The sequence below is a fragment of the Vidua macroura genome, chromosome 2, assembly GCF_024509145.1.
Source record: "Vidua macroura isolate BioBank_ID:100142 chromosome 2, ASM2450914v1, whole genome shotgun sequence".
Lineage (NCBI taxonomy): Eukaryota > Metazoa > Chordata > Aves > Passeriformes > Viduidae > Vidua > Vidua macroura.
Genome location: NC_071572.1, coordinates 95,586,032 through 95,605,440, shown reverse-complemented (window position 1 = coordinate 95,605,440; position 19,409 = coordinate 95,586,032). Strand labels below are relative to the sequence as shown.

At 34.3% G+C, this 19,409-nt stretch overlaps 1 protein-coding gene across 2 annotated transcripts in view; it reads right to left on the bottom strand.

The window, feature by feature from the left end:
* Positions 1 to 19,409, bottom strand: part of NBEA (neurobeachin) — a 457,382-nt gene that overhangs the window by 164,415 nt on the left and 273,558 nt on the right. For both annotated transcript variants that reach the window (XM_054003372.1, XM_054003379.1), the window contains exon 39: positions 18,541 to 18,665. In XM_054003372.1, the coding sequence (XP_053859347.1) occupies positions 18,541 to 18,665 (125 nt within the window). The remainder of the gene's footprint in view (positions 1 to 18,540; positions 18,666 to 19,409) is intronic.

The window sequence follows — 19,409 nt, the reverse complement described above, 5'->3', positions numbered from 1 at the left end:
TTCTATTTAGCCTGATCGTTCCTTATGGCAGGAGATTTAACTTATTGCATTTTGGGAATATCTTACTGGAACTTGCCCGATTTTATTCTTACTATGTAAAAAATAAATCCTAGTGTGGTCAAATCACAGAATCATAATTAGGTTTTATATCATAAATACCTTTATGCTGCTGTTGTGACCTCCTCATAGCATTTCTTTCTTAGCTGGGAAGAGGTCATAAGTTTTATTTTCAGCACTATGGACTCATAGTAGCCTCAAGCAAGAAAGATTTCTATTTTTTTTCTTAAACAGAAAACCCTGCATCTTCACCTTGGACCATAAAGACCTGGGCATCTCCACTGCTGTCAATCAAGAAATAAACCCTCTAAACTATCTCTCTTTTTTTGTAGGATAATTTGGAAATTTGTTTCCTACTAAGCTACAGAATGAGTGTGAAAATAAGGATAACTATGCACATGTGGGTTCTGTTTGTCTTCCACAATGCCTGAACTTAAACAGGATGAAAACTGTCATGGCAGATGTAAATTGCTGAGGTAAAATCCACTAAGACTCATGCCCCCCTATTAATACAGGGCAACTAAGAGGAATACAGTAAGCAGACAGGTTAGTGAAGATAGATACATGGAATGGAATTGATGTATCAGGCAGTTTTGTTATTACCAGCAGTTGGGAAGATGTTATGATTTTACCTCCTACTCTTATAATTAATTAGAGCCTTTTAATTAGTTTGTGCACAGGAGACTCACACCACATAAATAAAAATGCTGGAGGCATATCTTTCTGAGGATGTTTTTACTCTGTTTGAAGATCACTGCTAACATGCCACTTCATCTCAGGCTGAGATAACTCATGTTTTACATGGCCTAACATCAACCTCTTGGATACTATTGCTATAATCTCAATTGCTGTTTCTGAAACTCTATTCTGAAACTCTGAAAAGGTGAAGAGAAACAAGTAAGCAAAACCCTATTTTTTTTCACCAAGCTCAAAATTAGGGACTTGTTTGCTGTTGTCTCCATTAGGACCATTCTGATAGCGATTAAGGCACTGTATTTTAAATATGCTGTGTTTTGCTGCGTTCGCTTATAAGGCTGTGATCATTACCTCGCTTGCATAGGTTTTTACTTAATGCAACTAACTATAATTATTTATAACTAAAACTGGTTCAATTAACTAATTGTTGGAAAAGTTTTCAGCATTAGTACAAGTTTTGGATTTTTTTGTTTGGTTGGTTTGTATTTATTTTTTCTTCCTTAGTCACAAAAAGAAGCAAGAATAGGAAAAAAAACCACAAAAAAGTAATGTGCTGTAACAGATTTTCAGTTGCATTACATCAGAATTGTTCTGTATATTAAATCAGTAGGTCAGGATCTTGATATACTTCTGTTTACAGCAAGGGAGTTGAGCATCATTTGGCACAAATAATAATACCTGTTGTGACACCAGAGGAGACTGGGCCTGAGATGAACTAACATGGTGGAGGAAGAAAGCACCAAAACACCATTCCCTTCCTTTTTGGTAGCTCTAATCAGGTTTATGTAAGTTTCTGAGCTTTACAAAATGAGATAATCTTCAAATTAACTAAATGAAAAGCACTAATCTGGAGTAAGAGTCAATAATTTCTGCAGTAATTGATTTATGACAATTCTATAAAATTATTTATGCATTAAAACATATTTCTTAAATTACTAGGAAAAAAAATCACAAGCTCCAAATCATTACTAACATTTAAACTACACCCAATGAACTTGCAATTTAGGATATTTTAAATCCCTTGTGATGATTGGACCAGATTACAGAAATATTGCCAGACACAGGTGTAAGAAACATGGTAGAGTAGAAGGCATTAAATTAGTTCAGCAAATTTGGAGCTTAGCAACAAGACAAATATATATATAAAATCCATTCTGGTTTATAACATTAAAAATACATTTTTTTTTCTATGAAATATAATAGATAGTCCTTCTTTGTCCTGATGGAAAAAAAACCCTCTGGTTTGGCTGTTGTTAAAATTTATCACTCTGTTGAGTGCACCTTAGTTTTGCTGTACTGTACCAAACATCTATCTAAATGAAAGTGTACAGGACCTGGAGTTGCCCTTCAATCACTATATCCTTTATGAATTAGAGTTCCATTTATCAAAATTACAGCAAGAAGAGTAAGGTCTCACAGGGCTGTCTCATTACAAGGCTTGTAAACACTGTCCTTACAAAGAAATGGTTTAACACCTAACAAATCAAAAACTGATTGGGAATAGAATTTATTTGAGATCATCTATCTTCGGAAGACGTGCTGTACTGAGTGCACTTCGTGGCCTTTCTACCCATTCATCAAGAAATTAACAAGCTAATACCACAGACCACCAGATCTCCTTGGATCCTGAAATGTGAAATATGTTCAAAACAGATCTGTCACAGATGTTCTTTTTTTATATTTCAAGACAACTTCAAAAAGGTTTTAAAACAAGACAAACTGTCCGAATAAGAGTAAGAAGAAAAACAACTTGTCTCTTTAAAACCAGACAACAAACTGAATAAAAAATTATATGACATAAATCTATGTCTATTATTGTTAGCAGTGATATAAAAAGAAGAAATGAATAAATAAATATTTGATATTTCAGTGTGCTGGAAAAAAAAATCAAAACTTTTTTTTTCAAAGCTTCAGCAAAATTACTATGAAATTAAATCTATGGCCAGACATTTCATTTCAAAATTTTTAGCACACACTGTATTTTAAAGACACAAAATGAAACTGTATTAAGTCTAATTAGAATATGTTCCAAATCCATTAAAACATGAAAACATAAAACAAAACTAGATGTCATTTCAAGAAAGCAATGTTGTGACACTGGAGGGCACAGAACTAGAACTGGCAGATGCTATCAGCTCTTGTCCTTATTAAGTTCCTTCTTAAGGGATATTTTGAGGGATAGACTTAAGGGATAGACTGGGATTTGGAAATGAGCCTTGAAGCAAGCAGCTACGTATTTCTTAAAACTACATTTTGCAAAGATTTTGAAGGCAATAAGTCACTCAGATTGCACTGAAGTCCAGCTGAATTTGGTGACTTACTTTCTTGAAACTTAAAGGCTCTGTCTTAAACATATTTCAAAAGAATATATGCACAGGACTAGATAAGCTGTTAAAAATTCTTCTTTCATTACACTTGATTATTTTTGTAAATGTGCATGTTACAAACTGTCTTTCTGCAGTAATTTCAGGATAACTGAGAACAGCTCACCTTTAAAAGAAATTAAAGAAACCAACCAACATTCTTTTACAAAACCTCAATATTTATGGGAAGATGTGTTTTTTATATGCCTGAAAGATTGTATGAGCTACACAGTAAACTTGTTCAGTATTGACAAGAATGTAATCATCTCTCTTCTAGTCTAGCATGACTTTTCCTTAAACAGAAACTATTAAACAGTCAAAAAGAACCAACCAAACAAAAAACAAAACCACAACCAAAACAAACAAACAAACAAAAAAAATGAAACAAAAAAACACCCAAACAAAAACCACCAAAAAACTCCCCCCCCAAAAAAGAACCACAAAAACCATTACCACAACCCCTCAAAACCTAAAAATTTCTCTAATAAGTACAGGACAATCTAATGTTAATTTTCAGCTACAGCCACTAGAAGTATTTAATATAGGCAATACTTCATGCAACAGGGGTGGGCTGTGTGGGTGTTTTATGTTATCTGAATTTTTGAGTCTTTATTTTCAACTAAATCAATGAATTCCCTATTGGGTTCTGTAGGTCACAATAGGTTCTAGGGATTCAATCTACATTTCAAAGACACTGTAAGGGTCCAGATTCACAAAACATGTCCCTAAATAAAATTTTAAAATTAGCAGTCCAAACACAGTATATTATTGATTTATTTTATGTTTATGTACTTATTTCTTAAAAAATTAAACTAATTACTCTGATTAGTTGAACACAACAAGGGAGTTTCTAGCTCTCTCTTCTATTTATTTACTATATATCCAAATGTAGTATTTTGTGTTTTTTTCTTTCTGCATTTAGTAAAAAAGGAAGTTAAAAATATGGTTATTTCTAAGAAAAGTTTGCTTGGTAATACTGTAGCCAACAAAAGGAGACTACTGCTTCTTATAAAGTTGTTTCCATAGTTTACTTCAACGAATTACCGATAAGGCAATTTATGTAGTGAATGCTCTTTGATCTTTGAAGAGAGATGGCAGAATGGAAAGTTAACCTCATTTTAATGTTACCTAAATATACTGACAGGAAATTCTAATGTTTCCAAACATCTGGAAATCTGCTTCATGGGATGGTGTTCTTCTTTTCTATAAGAAACCTTTTTCATATACTGTCTTTTACAGTTTTATGTGGCTTCTAAAGGAGCATTTGACATAAGTAAAGTCTGTTCTCTTTACAGTAAAATTCTGCATTTAATTAAAACTCTTTTTTATAGTGACTAAAGTAGAGTTTCTGTGAAGCTTAGCTCTCCTCAGAAAGTTTTAAGGGTAAACTTGCTTTTTACTCCTTACAGATCTTACAGTATGTACTGCTCTGTAGAACACTGATTTTCTTGCTGAATTTTCATCACAGAAGGTAGTTTCCACTAATTTGTTAAATAAAGGAATTCAGTATTAGTTCCTCACAGGAGGCTACCTGACAGTTCATGATGTGAACCATGAAATTGTATCACAGTTGAAATATAATTTATCAACAGAGTTTGAAAGAACAAAGCATTTTTTGAGAGAGATTTTTTTCTTTATTGCACAAACTTCTACAAGAAGAACCAAGCTTATTTATGGAGAAAAATAAAATGTACCGCTATTATCTAAATTTTTTGTTCATTCAACTAATAATAGTTGAAAATACTTAGAAAAAAAGATTTGCTAGATAATCTATCTTCCTGCTTTATGTATTCTAACATACATAAAGCTTTCATTGCTAATCTTCAGTAACTTGATTAGGCACCGGTACCCTTGCAGCAGTCACAGTTATGCAGAGCAGCTGCCTGGGAGTCTGTAAACTGACCTCTACAAAACCCAGCAAGATTAAATCCTCGACATGGTGCCTACTCTATCTCAGCCTAGTATCTTCCTGCAGGACTACGGAGCCAGCCTTCCTTGGGCTGTGCTCGCTCCATGGGAAACGTGCCCTGCCTATCCCTAGGTCAGCTCAAGGGACTGAACTTTTGGCTTTGTGCAGCAGCCCAATGCTGGCACATCACAGCCAACCCCAATAAGCTGTCCCCACCTGTGCCTGCTGGGGCTGTTATTTAAATTGCAATGTGTTTCTGGAATGGGCAGCTTTGACTGGCATATAATTGAGTTTCCCCAGAGAATCAGAGAAGTGACTGTTGATAAAGGAAGGCTGGTTTTAATAGATTTAATAAAAACCAGAGAAATCTAAATCACATTTTCATTATTAGGGATCTTTGAAGAAATGAGGAAGAAAAACTATGAAAATTGCATAGAAATTTAAAATTGTGTATTTTTGTATTGGAAATTACTTCCACCAAAAGTTAAACCAAATCACATTTTTGTTTTCTATAATGGAGAAATAGCTGGAAATTTAATCATAGACATTCTATCAATTTTTCTCTAATTTTTATACCTAACATCTGACCAAATGATCTTCTTCATATAAGTAACTTGTAAATAAATACTTAACTGCTTTATATGTTTTCCTTTTCATATTATCAGATGTTTTGCACTGTAAAACAAGACTGACACAGACTAAGCCAATGAGGAGATCGAGAATACAGGCAAGGCCAAAACAAACATGTTTCTCAGATGAGGCTGAGGGCTTTTTAAAAAATAAATACTTGTAGTCAAAGTGTTTTATATTAATAGAAATGGTCCCTCATAAAAATAAAGGTTAAAGTACCATGTTGCCATGTTGGACACTTTTTTTTTTTTTTTTTTTTTTCCCAGACACAAAAATTGAGATTCAGAGTGCTCATGAAATTTATTTTTAGCAGTTGCCTAGACTGTTATTATATCTATTTGAGATTTCAGGATTTTTGAGTGCATGAGAGGGATCCTGCACTGATTCAGCACTGACTGTAAACAGCCAGCGGGAGTCAGATATTCCCAGTCCAGCAAGTGTTCCAATGCATTTCAGGCTCCTGAAAGGCAGTCCCCATTCTGGAACCAGAGGGAGTCCCTCTGACAGGAACTAACAACAGTCAAATGTTTATATTTGGATTAAGATGTAGTTTGCCACTGTAACTTGTACATAGAGGAATGGATTCATATTTCGTGACTGACAACCTTTACAAATCCCTGGAAGTTTGAAGGGCAGCATTTTGGTGTATACTGTAGCTTGATAAATTGCAGAAAGAAACCAAATTCTTCTGCAAATAATTTCAAGCAAAGATGATACACAAGAAAAATAATTAAGAGCAATAAAATTTTCCTAGGTCCATTTCTAGCCATTAAAAAAAAAGTACAGTAATAGCTGAGAGGAAAATATCTACATCACACCAACAGTTATTGCTCAGTGGAAAGGACATCAAGGACACTTGTGAGTAAGAGAATTGGATCAATATTAACGCGATTTTCATTTCATGCTTCCCCAACTCCAGTAAGCTGACAATATACTCTGATTATGTGAACTGCTTCTGAGTAACATAGAAAAGGTTATTAGACCAAGAGGTGGAAATGGAATGCACTTTTTATATTGACAGGTCTGCTAATAGACTGTACTGATTTTCAAAGCCATGCAATGTGTTTTCACAATTTGGTTTTGACAGTAAAAAGGAATTTCATTTATTCTTAATTCAAGATATTCATATTTAAGCAAATCTTCCTTAAGACAGGCTCCTGAAGAGGGAAACCAAACTATTTGAATGGAAAAATGTAATTAATAAGGCAAGAAAGAAAAGGTGATTGAATTTCAATATGTATGACATGATAATGAAACGATGACAAAAATTTGCTAAACAAGGTATTCTATGCTTTTGACATAGCATCTGATAAAACCTTTTTAAGATGACATAAAAGTGAAAAACATACCTATGTCACATCTTAATGTTGAGGCTTAAATTATGTCTGAAAAGTTTTAGATTAGTTCCTAAGCAACATTCCCCAGGAAAAGACATGTTCTGACTATCTACTTGCAGACCTTCCAGCCAGGATCAATGTTGTCAGATTTCTAAACTGGCACACTCCATACTGAGGAACTGCACCCACATATGCTGCCCTTAATTTTGCTTCCTGTTCACAAAACCAAAAAAAAAAAAAAAAAATCTAATTGAAAAGGCTAACTAATGATAAAGCCTTGGAAAGAAATGAAATGCTCTTTGAAAATACAAACACTTGATAATGCAGTGACATGGAAAAAATGGCATGGCATTTCATGAAATTCTGTGAAAAGAAAGTGGCAACCCTCTCTGTGACAGGGATTTGGAACTACATTATCTTTAAGATCCCCTTCTACTCAAGCCACTCTATTATTCTATGAAATGTGATCTTACCTCCCAACCAAGGTATGCTACCCCAACATTTGTAACCCTTACTTAATATTTAAAAATTAGAGTCTCCGAACTGTGTGGCTGGTCCAAACCTGAATATTTTTAAAAGGAAAATGCATACTACATATCCGCAAGTTTTTAATTCTCCCTTTCTGTGGTCATGACTGATTATGTCTTTTCTAGAAGGCAATTTTGCCCCTCATCACTTAAGGTTTTGCTCTCAGATCCAAAAAAGATTGGCTCTTTGGAAACAGCCACTGTACAGAGACATAATCGGACATAAAAAAAAAAAAATCTCTAGTGTAGGCAATGAATGTGTAGGAAGTAAGTTTAAAATTTTTTATAGTAGCTATCATAATTCCAGCAGTTACGCAGCCATTACAATTTCTATCAAGACTACTTATTTACAGAAGAAAGCTTCCACAGCTCATGATTAGGGCTTTGAGAGATCCATTTGCCAACATATCTGAAATTACTTTATCTTTCTGGAATGGTAATCTTTTCAAGTGAAACTCTTCTCTTCTGAGGCATACAAAAAAAACATCTAATGCAGTCTTTACACAGACAAAATTTCCTAAACACGACATAATGTCACATAACATAATGTTTCTTTAAAGGATTATCAATGTTAGAAATAAATAATAAATTTGTCAATATAAAAATGTCATTAGAACATCTAGATTTACTTTCTAGAGTCTCTCTGCTTCACTGTGTCCAAATGCAATTTTTTCTTCATGTAGACCACCACATCTTCAGAACTGGTTTACATATTTTCACTCAGCAGTTAAAGTAACTGGTGGGAAGAATTACTTCTATTTCAGCATCGATCAATGCCTATAGCAACACCAGACAAAGGACAGCACCCACAGGATATGCACATTTGTGAGGCTTCATTGTGGCTCTAACACTGCGATATTTGTGTTTAAATCTTAGAGCTGCTAAGGGACTACACTCCCTGTAGCAGCAGACAGCCCTTCTTTTTGGGCCAGGCTGCTGTAAATACATAAACTCCTCCAAGCTGGAAATAATCTAGCAATAGCAGTTATCTATCAAAGTTATCTATTTAAATAGCAATTATTTATGAAATTAAAATAAAAGCTTTGAAATTTTCTTGATTTGAAACAGAATTTCACTCTATACTTTTTTTTTTTAATTATTACTTTTAATTTTTTTAAAGCAAAAATAGCTGCAGTTATAGAACATCTTTGTTTCATGCAGACCAGCAGATGAAGAATGAAAGAGTAGTGGTCTATTATTAAAACAGCTCAATGAGATAATTGAAATGGGTGAATGGTAATCACTGTCCCAGGTAGAAGGCCTGAGTGTGTATTAAGAAGAGCTAGCCCACAAAAACCTAAGCAGCAGTCAGCAGTAAAGAAAAAAGGAGAGCAGTATTTTATTTCACTTTCCATTAAGCTGCCACATGGGGTCTGTGACATCTTTCATTCTGCTTCACAAATATTACAAGAGAGCACAAATCTCGCATGCAACTGCAGGGATATTTGCAAAATTTCTATGCTTATGTTAAACTTGCAAGCACTAGCATCATTATTTTCCATTTAGATGAGAGCTGAGATGATATTTAGACAATGTGATCAGCTTTTTAAGGGCATAGGATTGAATGATTTGTGCTATTTGGCAAAAGGGACACCAATGAAAGACTTTTTGAGTATTATGCATAGTTCTTTCAGCTGTGAAAGTGTATCTATTGTAGATGATGTTCAGGGTGTTATGCAAACACTCCAGAAGATGTACTCTTTGGGCACACTGTAAGGATAAGAAAAACATCATGTCATTATAGAATGCACATGATATGAAAAAGAAATTTAAACAAATGGAAACATGCATAATATGCTGACTGATAGAATTCTTAACAAGGGGATTTCCTTATCATGCTGGTTAGTACTGTTTTTTGCAACTTTTTCCATAAAATGCATTTGGTTTTCTTTCACAAGATGCATTCTCATTTCTGCCTGTAACTTGCACCACACTGAAACTCACAAAAAATCCAGTTTATCTCATTACAGTGGTACTTTTTGTATGTATTTCTAAATTAACATTATAAAATAATGAAACACACAAAATAAGTGGTATTGAAGAATTCACTCTATTTGTAAGGATATGGAATACCATTGCATATATACCTAAATATTCTTGTGTACAAATCTTACTCTATACATAAAATGTCTACAAGAATTTTCATGTGACATAATAGAAATAGATTTTATGTGATAAATGTTAAATAATGCAATATAAAAGATAAGTAAAAGTACTTGGGCATCTTAAAATATATGCTGTCTCTGAAAATTAATTCCCTTATTTTCAAAATCTATACATACCAGTTTCCTTTTCTTTGGGAAAGACAAGGAATCACCTACACTGAAGAGATTCCTATGCTTTTCTTCTGTTGATTTAACCCTTGCAAGTAGCCTGGAGGCTCACAAAAACCTGAGCCCAATACCTAAAAGCCTGTCACGTCTCTCACTGATCACCAGAAAGAGTGGGACAAAAAAGTCTTTTGTCTAAAGTCTTTTTAGATCTACAGTATGACCTCCTAGTTATCCTTATGCAAAGGTTGCAGCACTGCTGAAATAATGCCCCTCCATTCCAGCCATGTGCTTGACATGCTGTCCTTGCCAGGTCTTCAGAAAACACTAATGCTATATATTCCCACTTACATACAGAGTGGAGAATGGAATCCTGCAGTGAAGATATTAAGAATAAGGAAGAGTGAAGAAAATTTAGGAAAGGAGTATTTTGTGGTTTTAACTATTGCCAAAGGAGATTTTTAAAGTACTGTTACAACTCCTTAATACAGCGTTTTAAAGCACAGAAAATAGGAAATTAGAAAAGCGCATATTAAAACCTGAGTCCCAAAACTTACATTCTGGAGGACTCTGAAGGACTATTATTAGACTTTCACTGACAGAATGTTCTTCTGAAATGTTTCTATGAGATTCACTGAATATTCATGGGTCAAGAATTTATATTTCTTTGTCAAATAGACATAGAAATGAATAAATAGAACAAATACAATGTTCACATGAGTTTGAAAACATTTCTCATCATAGCAATTTACTGGGTTTGGTAAATAATCTACTTCATTTGGCAGAACAGACAGATATTGTGTATTCTTTGAACATGAAAATTTAGCTGTGGAAGGGAGAAAAATGCAGCTAGAATTCCAAGAATGACAATAGTTACAATTTTTAGATCTTAGGAATGGTTTTGCAGACCAATTTTATGGCTTCAAGAACATTCTGGGGTCATATACTTTCAGATGAAGAAAGAGGTAGTTATGTTAACTGCTGGTAAAAAGCCAGCAAGTTCTGCAGTAAAATCTATTAGCTCAGACCAATAACAGCAGCTAAAACCCCGGTCATACTGGATAACCTAAAAATCTCAGAGGAAAAGCATTTTCCCAACACAGAGGTTTAGAGGGAAAAGTTTTCATATCCTATTTAGCTCTGTGAAAAACTTGAATTAGAGTCCAAAGAGAGCTTCTGACATTCAAGAGTTAAGGAAATAATTACAAAAAAAAAAAAAAAGACTTTTTAATGAATCTGTACTTACAACTTATAGTAAAGCTGCCATAAAAATTCCTATGAATATGCTAGAAATAACATACAACAGGCAGAAGATATTTAGAGACTGCAAGTACTGATAGGATGCAATTGCAACTCATTTCTATGACTAGTCATAGCAGAAGCTCAGACACTGAGTGGTCAGTAAAATTCAACACAGCAGTGTTCAGTACTCCACTTAAGCAAATTCCATTACCATTGACATCTTGAAGGTGCCTTTTATTACATTTCAGTGGGTTTTAAGAAAAAAGATCACCACAATGGTAGATATGTTCATGGTATTTATATAATGAGAACATATTTACGAATGGGGGAGTGGGGTGAGACGTGTTATAAAGAAGACCACGTTAAATCTAGTATTTTAGATTTAATTACTCTCACTACTAAGATTTTGTTTTGCAGATCGTTCAATTAGTACCTGATGTAAGCTTTTTCCTAGAATTTCTTTAGACAAAGCTGTATCTTGCAATTACCATATAAAATATTAAGAGAACAAAACTATCACGTAATATTTTCCCTAAAATCCTGTGAGGATGAAATATTTGGAAGTTTATTTGGTGAAGCAGTGGATGGCACTGTTGGACTACAATTATAAGGGTAGAGATGAAAATCTTAAATTGCTGTGCTTAAAAAAAAAAAGATTTTTGTGACTCCTTTAGGCAGATATAAACTCATTCAGAGTACACTGGAGATTTCACAATCAATGTGGAAGTTAGTTCATTTACTGAAAGGAAGTTTTGTAACAGGAGAAGTATTATTTTAGGTGCTTCAACTGAAGCAGAAATGTTTACATGCTTGTTTCACATGGCAGCATGATCCCATTTAGGACTTACTTGGCGCATGAAAGAATTGTTGTGGGTTAATTTAATGACTGTATACATATTCTTAAAATGCTCACTACTGAACATCAAGTATGTGTGTTTTACTGCCCACAAAGTCAATTCTATTTTTTAAAACTGCTCACAATTAATGGTCATCTTGTATTTACTTACAGACTAAAACTGTGTGAATGAATGGGGTGAAGAAACAAAGTTTCTTTTTAGAAAAGGGCTTTCGTTCTTCAGTTGCTCTAATGTATTCTTACTTAAGGCATTACTTAAATAAATATCAGTTTGGGGAATTATCTTAGATAAGGGTCACCCTTTACTTCCCCAGAACTACATATTTTATGAAATTGTAGCAGTGTATGTGACTATGATTTTTAGGATAGTGCATTAACTGAGGGAAAAAAAAAAGACAAAAATATTGTCTTGGCTTATGCAGTTACAACAAACTCAATTTCAGCAATAATAACTGTTATACTGAACATGACCAAATTGATATTAGAAGCATTTTATATCTGTTCACATCTTCATTAATGATGAGGCACAGAGTTCCCTCAGCAAGTTTGCACATGATAAGAAACGGAGGAGTGAGTGGCATGCCAGAGGGGCCTCAGCAGGCTGGTGAAATGGGATGACAGGAAACTCATGAAGTTCAACAAGAAGTGCTAAGTCCTGCATCAGGGGAGGAACAAGCCCATGCTCCAGTACCTGCTGGGAGTCACACAGCTGGAAAGCAGCTCTGAAAAATGGAGCTGGGGGTGTTGAGGGACACCAGATTGAACATGAGCTGCCAGTGTGTCCTTGCAGCAATGGGAAATGTTATCCTGAGCTGCAATAGGCAAAATATTGCCAGTAGGTTGGGGAAGGTAATCCTTCTCCTCTGCTTATCCTTGGTGAGGTCACACTGGATTTCTGCATCCAGTTCTGGTCTCCCCAGTACAAGAGAGACATATATCTTCTTTTATATATACTTTTACTACTAAATTGATCCAGATATTCTGTAGATACTCTTTGGTTCTCTTGAGGAGGGAAGACTCAAGGGAGCCACATAGTTCTGTATAAACACTTCCTTTTTGGTTTTCAGTATTTCCAAGGATGGATACCAGATAACTTCTCTGGACAACCTGTCCATTGTTTGACCACCATGACAGTAAAAAATAGTTTGTTCCTGTTGCCTTTTATCCTGTTACTGGCAACCAACAGATGTCTAGATTAGTTTAGAAGTAAAAGAAAATGTGAAAAAACCCAGCAAAAGGATCTATAAAGCTCAACAAAACTGACAAAAAAGCTGTTCATAGAGATATAGTATAAGAAAGCAATATTTCATAGACAAAGCATAATTTGATCTTTAATCTCTTACATAGTACATATGTAATGTTTTCACTGCTGATACACCTAGGAAAATAACTGGGTTTTATGCATCTAGTTGGTCTGCTAGCAAAACTCTGGTAGGTAACCATGCACTATCAGTTGACTTCAAGTTGCTTTCATTTTTGAACCAGTTACTGAAAAAAAATACAGGTTTTCTTATGGTTGGTTCTGAAACCAGTGTTGTTGAAACTATTCTGGAAATACACTAGACATTTTCAATATGTACAGAAAAATTGTAAGGTAAAGAATAATGAAGTCTGAGAACTTTATGAAGTTGAGAAAAAGTAATATAACCCTTTTAGATATATATGATTTATCCAGTAACTTTGACAGAGTCTTGAATTTATTGCAAAAAATGGTAGTATTTTCACCAACAGACACCTTTACATTTTTAGCAATGTCATCAGTATCAACAATCTCATACATCCAAGTGTAGAATCTGAAATGCAGAATGGAAATGAAGGACTAGCTTTTAGGTGCGCATTCAGACTTCCTAGAATAGGACACGATTTTACAGCAAAACTTCTGAACAAAGATGATGAAATTGAGCATCTCCAGTTCATGAGACATTCTGATTTCTTCGTATGTCTTATTGTTTGAAAATGTCATGTAAGTTTCTAAAACAGTAGCTTAGCTTTCTAGAACAGCATTTTGCACATAGCTTCTTGCCAGTTTCTCTGGACACTCTTCCCTCTACCTTGCTCTAACACTGCCTGCAGAAGGCAGAGAGCCCAGCAGCTCATGAGATGGAACTCAGGAGCTGTGGAAATCAACCGCTTTGGACTTTTCAGCACCATGGGGTTGCTCTACAGCTAGCATTTCTGAAATTTCATCTTGGGGTATTTCTTTAACATTAAGGACCCTGAAAAAATTGAATCTTGCTTTATGGTCTCTGGGACAGCCAGATGCCCCATTCTGAAGACAGTCCCTTGTTTGAGTTCCCATGGACTTCGAACCCTCAGTTTCATAGCAGGAACACACACAGCCTTGTTTCTAAGGTAGCTTTAGTTTGCTAAATAATCTGGTCCTTCAGCAGCCTGAAGAAATCCTTCCTGCCATTCTTTGAAGGTCCATCAAAATTCGTCTGCTGTCATGAAAACAGATTTCGGATTTCAACATTCCAGATTGCCAAACGTGATGCTTTTTAATTGTGTTTGTTTAATAAAAATGTATTTCTAGTGATAAGTAAACATAGTATTTAATGAAACTTAGAGCACTAACTACAAGTCCCAGAAGGAGGCAGAATCTGCTTCAGATAGAACTGCCCTTGAAATAAGGTTGCTAATTAGATATCCAAACACATATGCAAGTTCAAAAGCCACATGTGGCTATATTGCACATATATCTGTGGCTTTATTTCAAAACCTGAACGTATTACAATGTGAAAGATTTTTTTTTCTTTTCTTTTTCATTCTAAGCATTTAGGATCTGTCACGCTAATCAGCTTAACAGGCTAAATATTCTTGAGCACATACCCTAGATATATTTGACCAGCTTACACATGTATGTTTAGAATGTGGGCACTCAGTTCATTCTCATTTACTTCAGTGTAGATTAGAAAATGTAGCCTTTCTTCTACTACCTCTATGTATAAATTGTTTGTGGACCACAATCTTTAAAGGCTGATGGGCCAAATCCTAAAAAAGGAACTGTTTTAGGTTGACCTTTGTGGACCAGTATTCTATCTCACTGGCAGGGTGGTAGAGTAGTGTGTCGTCTAAGCTAATCTCCAATGACTGTAAACTGTTAAGTTGATTAACTAGAAGAGGCAGTTCTTTCACCACATGGCGAGAATCTCTGTGAATTGGGCCATGTCTACATATTTCACTAATCCATCATAGTAAAATTTGGGGAAGAAAAGTAGGGTGCACAATCATTTACACAATCTTTTTTCTTTCTTTCTTTTCAGTTACAATTTACTTATTTTCATTGAAATTCCATCTAAACTTAGACTAAGAATTGTTTAAGCTATTGACATTATAAAATTAAAACTCTACTAAAAGTTCCAGGTAATTCAAATTCCATTTTAGCTTGCACTTTTATACTGCTGCAAGTGGCATCACTTCAGCTACACAACAGAGAGAAATGAATCTATATTTTGATTCAAGTAAGAATTTAACTAAAACAAAAAGGCACAGCAGATACAATGCTGAACTAATAATGCTTGTATTTTAAATCTGAGTATGAAAGTAACTTTAACAGATTACAAACAAATCTAATGCCTAATATTAAAATCTTAGAAATGGAGGAGACTAATCCAAAAGGAAATATTTTCTAGTCAATCCCCTGTAAATGCTGCTATGACTGAGAGGCAAACAGTTTCAAGGGACAGCTAAGTATATAGCCATAGGAATCTGCTATAATTTTTCATACCGTTTTATGTAAGCATAGAAATAAGTTGTAATTTCTCATTGTAATGTTTTTTACTTGTCAAGTAATTTGAATATATATTAATATGCATACATATGCACACACACATACACATATGCATACATATTATATTTTATGAAAAATGGAAATCCAAACATGCATACAGGAGTTGATTAACAGACTGTAGTTAAATAAAAAACTTCATTATGACAGAAATTTTTGGAGAAAATATTATTTCCCAATTATTATTTCAGCACTGAATGTTTCTTACGGGAAGAAGTCACTACTATCATCTAAAATTAACACTTCTCTTTTTAGGCCCTCAAGGTAGAATTTGACATTTGTTTTACTTCTCTAAAACACATAGATCACAGACATAGTTTTCATTTCCAAGACTCCTTCCTTAATGAATGCAAATATAATATAATTATAGTACCCATACATCCAACATCAAATATGATTTAAGACTAGAGTAGCTGTAAAGCACTTTTTTATCTATCAAGGTCATATCTTGATGGTTGCACAAGCTCAGATAAATCAGGTGTTAAGCAGGCACATCTCCAAGGAATCTGATAATTCTCTCATCTGCAATCCTCAGCATATCTTATTATTTACTGCCAAAGGAATGACTGATTAATTTTGTCATCTTTGCTCTGTGATTTTTGCTCAGCTGAAGCTGGCTGCCCTCTTCTGCAATGCCCAATCAGACCTATTTAAATTGATGCTTTTGATCGCAGACACTGAGGAGCTTGCTGACTTAGGCTTTGACTAAACATTCCTCCATTGCAATATTTATGCACAGAATCCTAAATGATAATGGACAGTCAATGCAGATAACAAAAACTTGTGAGATGTTTCCACTATTTCACTGATGCTCAAGACAGCTTTACTTGTACTAGAGCTATCAGTCAAGATGAAAAATTGAAACAAAGTCCCAACAAATTTTCCTTTTATGAATACTTTTTTTCTCACAAGTGAAGTACCTGAGCTCAAGAAATAAAATCTGTTATTGGAAAATTATGCAGTCTCATTTTTTTTTAATGCTTTAAATTCTTTCTGTAGTGTGATGTCATACTCAGTTTTGGAAGCTAGGAACATTTTTCTGTCAAACTGTTACAAACAAAATTATCAAAACAAAACCAATAAAAAAACCAACCACAATGAAAGTTAAGCCCTATGGAAAAAAAAAAATCTGCCTCTAGCTCTTTATTAATCACATTCCAACACCAGAGGCTAGAAGTACATCAAACTGCACCAAATCCTTTTCAAATGACAACCTCATAAATTATTCAACTCATTAGTAACACCAAGAGGCATAAAACTAACATCAGTGTTAAGGATGTTTTCTTACAGAGAAAGGTCAGCTAAAAGTTTCACTATTAAAATCCGAAGGGTTAAGCCTCTGAAAAGTAAATACATCTAGATAGAATCCATGAATACTTTAATGCATGCTGGTTTAAAATTCCATGTTAATACATCTATGAAAAGCTAGAATTATTTTTTAAATTCTGAAAACTTCAGTCTATTGTTAATTTTTGTGTAACCACTAAGTTTGATGTACACCATCTGTGTATAATCCTGAGTTTTAATTTTCTTGTATGGTGAATGTATAACAGGTGTTATAGACATAAAGTCCGTGGTTTTAATGATTATTTGCCTTTCAAAAGCAACATAGCAGTTAGCACAGTTTTGTACCCAACTCTCATAAAATCTCTATCCTGATGTTTTGGAAGAACATGGAGAAAATAACCCTTTGTCAAATACGAAATACCATACACAAATGAGGGAAATGTCTTCTTTAATCCAGCTTAAGGAAAGTTTATGACTTGAAGTCCTGCTCATGATAGTCTTCACCTTTAGGTAAGGATTAAGTTACACTTGCTAGTATAACTGCACACATAAATATTAAATCACATGTCTAACCTTGTTTGGATCCCAGCTATTTGCCTCATACAACCACAAAGTTGGTGAAAAGTGTAGGTCATATACAGAGTTAGCTTTATATCTATCATATTCAGAACTTTTGGCAACCTTAGCCTTTGGCTAAACATCAGATGAAAGATTCAACTTGCTTTGTGAATGATTACTTCAATTTTTTACTCCTAAATGCTAAAGAATCATAGTATTTTCTTTTCAGCACTAAAACAAAGAAAGAAAAAAAAAAAAACAGAAAACCAGCACAATACTCTTTAAAAAACTCCTGTCTTTCATACACTAGAGAGGTATCCCAGGTTAAACCCAAGAAATAAATTCACTTAGATTTTTGGAGTATTCAGGTTCAGTCTGCTGTACAGAAGTCACAAACATATGAAACTTTTACATGTTATAGAGGGATTTGTAAGCATGTCCTCATTCCCCTTTTGTACTCCAGCTACATTTACATGAAAATCAAACATTACCTAATTCTTCAGTTTCTAAAACTGAAGCTTCTATATATTCAGTTCACTATTGAATCACCAGTTATCCTTAAAAATTATTATTGTTAAATTCTAATGCATTTCACAATTTGCAGAAAAAATACTTCTGGTTGCAATTTGCATGCCAGAATAAAATTTCTGATATTTTAAAATTCCTCATTCACAAAATGTCTCCAATGGAACTACTATGACACATTAGTTTCATGACCTATTTCATTCAGTCACTCCAGAGAGACAAGTTCAGTTGCTTTCACCAGTGTCTCAAAATTAGTGTCTGGGAATGCTAGGGAAGTATAATGTGTATCCCTTGGGGATCAAGGAATTTAACAGCTCACAAGCTCAAGTCTTCTGGTTCATTAAAGTGTAAGAATTGAAAGAATTCCTTTTCTAAGGATATGTTGTCCTAGGAATTCTCAGCACTGTCCTTGAGAAAGAAGGGACATGATTCTGAGGCATTCATGGACATCAAGAAAGCATCATGAGCAATATTTTTAAGCTGAGTTAAAACTGACCATATTCCACAGCGGCTTTTAGGAGAGCATCAGCGTGAGTAGACCCAAAAGCATTGCGAACGAATCTCCTCCGTCGGCGCAAATCATCTTCCCAGTAATCCAAGCGCCAGAAATCGTGCAGTTGGCTGGAAAATAAAGAACACACACATCAGCACCTACCACAGCTTGAACTGTATTTACATACATTATAGTATAATTTCACTGCTGCTTTCCCATTTCTGGAATACAATCTTGTAAAAACATGTATTACTAAAACTTACAATATTCTAGCATTTCTTTACATGCATTTATGTATTATAAACCCCAGCACCGCCTGTCTCAAAGTGTTCTGCCTGCTGCTAAAAACATTAATCACACTGAACCCATTAACAAATGCAGCATCAAATTACAAGTATTAATGGCACAGCTTGCTTTCTTTTACAGTGTTTTTAACAAGGCTTGTAAATCATAGAATGGACCTCAGTGCAAATAGTTTGCAATTTAATGACTATGGTCCCTTAGCAGACCAAACTTAAAAGAATAAAATATTGCCCACTTGAATTTTGTGGAACTATGATTAAACTAATGTGCTGAAATATTCATTGAAATAATTCCCCACTGCCCCTAGCAACCTGAGAAAATTGCAATTTTATTCATTATTAATAACACTGAATTAGAGCAGCAAAAAAGTTTCACCATGTGGTAATTGTCTTGGTAAATTATTATTCCAGCACTAACAGAGTACTAAGATGATTTTATAGCTCCCAGCTAATACAAGCCATTAACAACCATGGTCATCTTAGTGTAGCACTGCCTTTTTGCATTCAAAAGAATATTAAACTCATGTAGAATTATATAAGCCATTGTTAATCTATATTAAAGCCAAAATG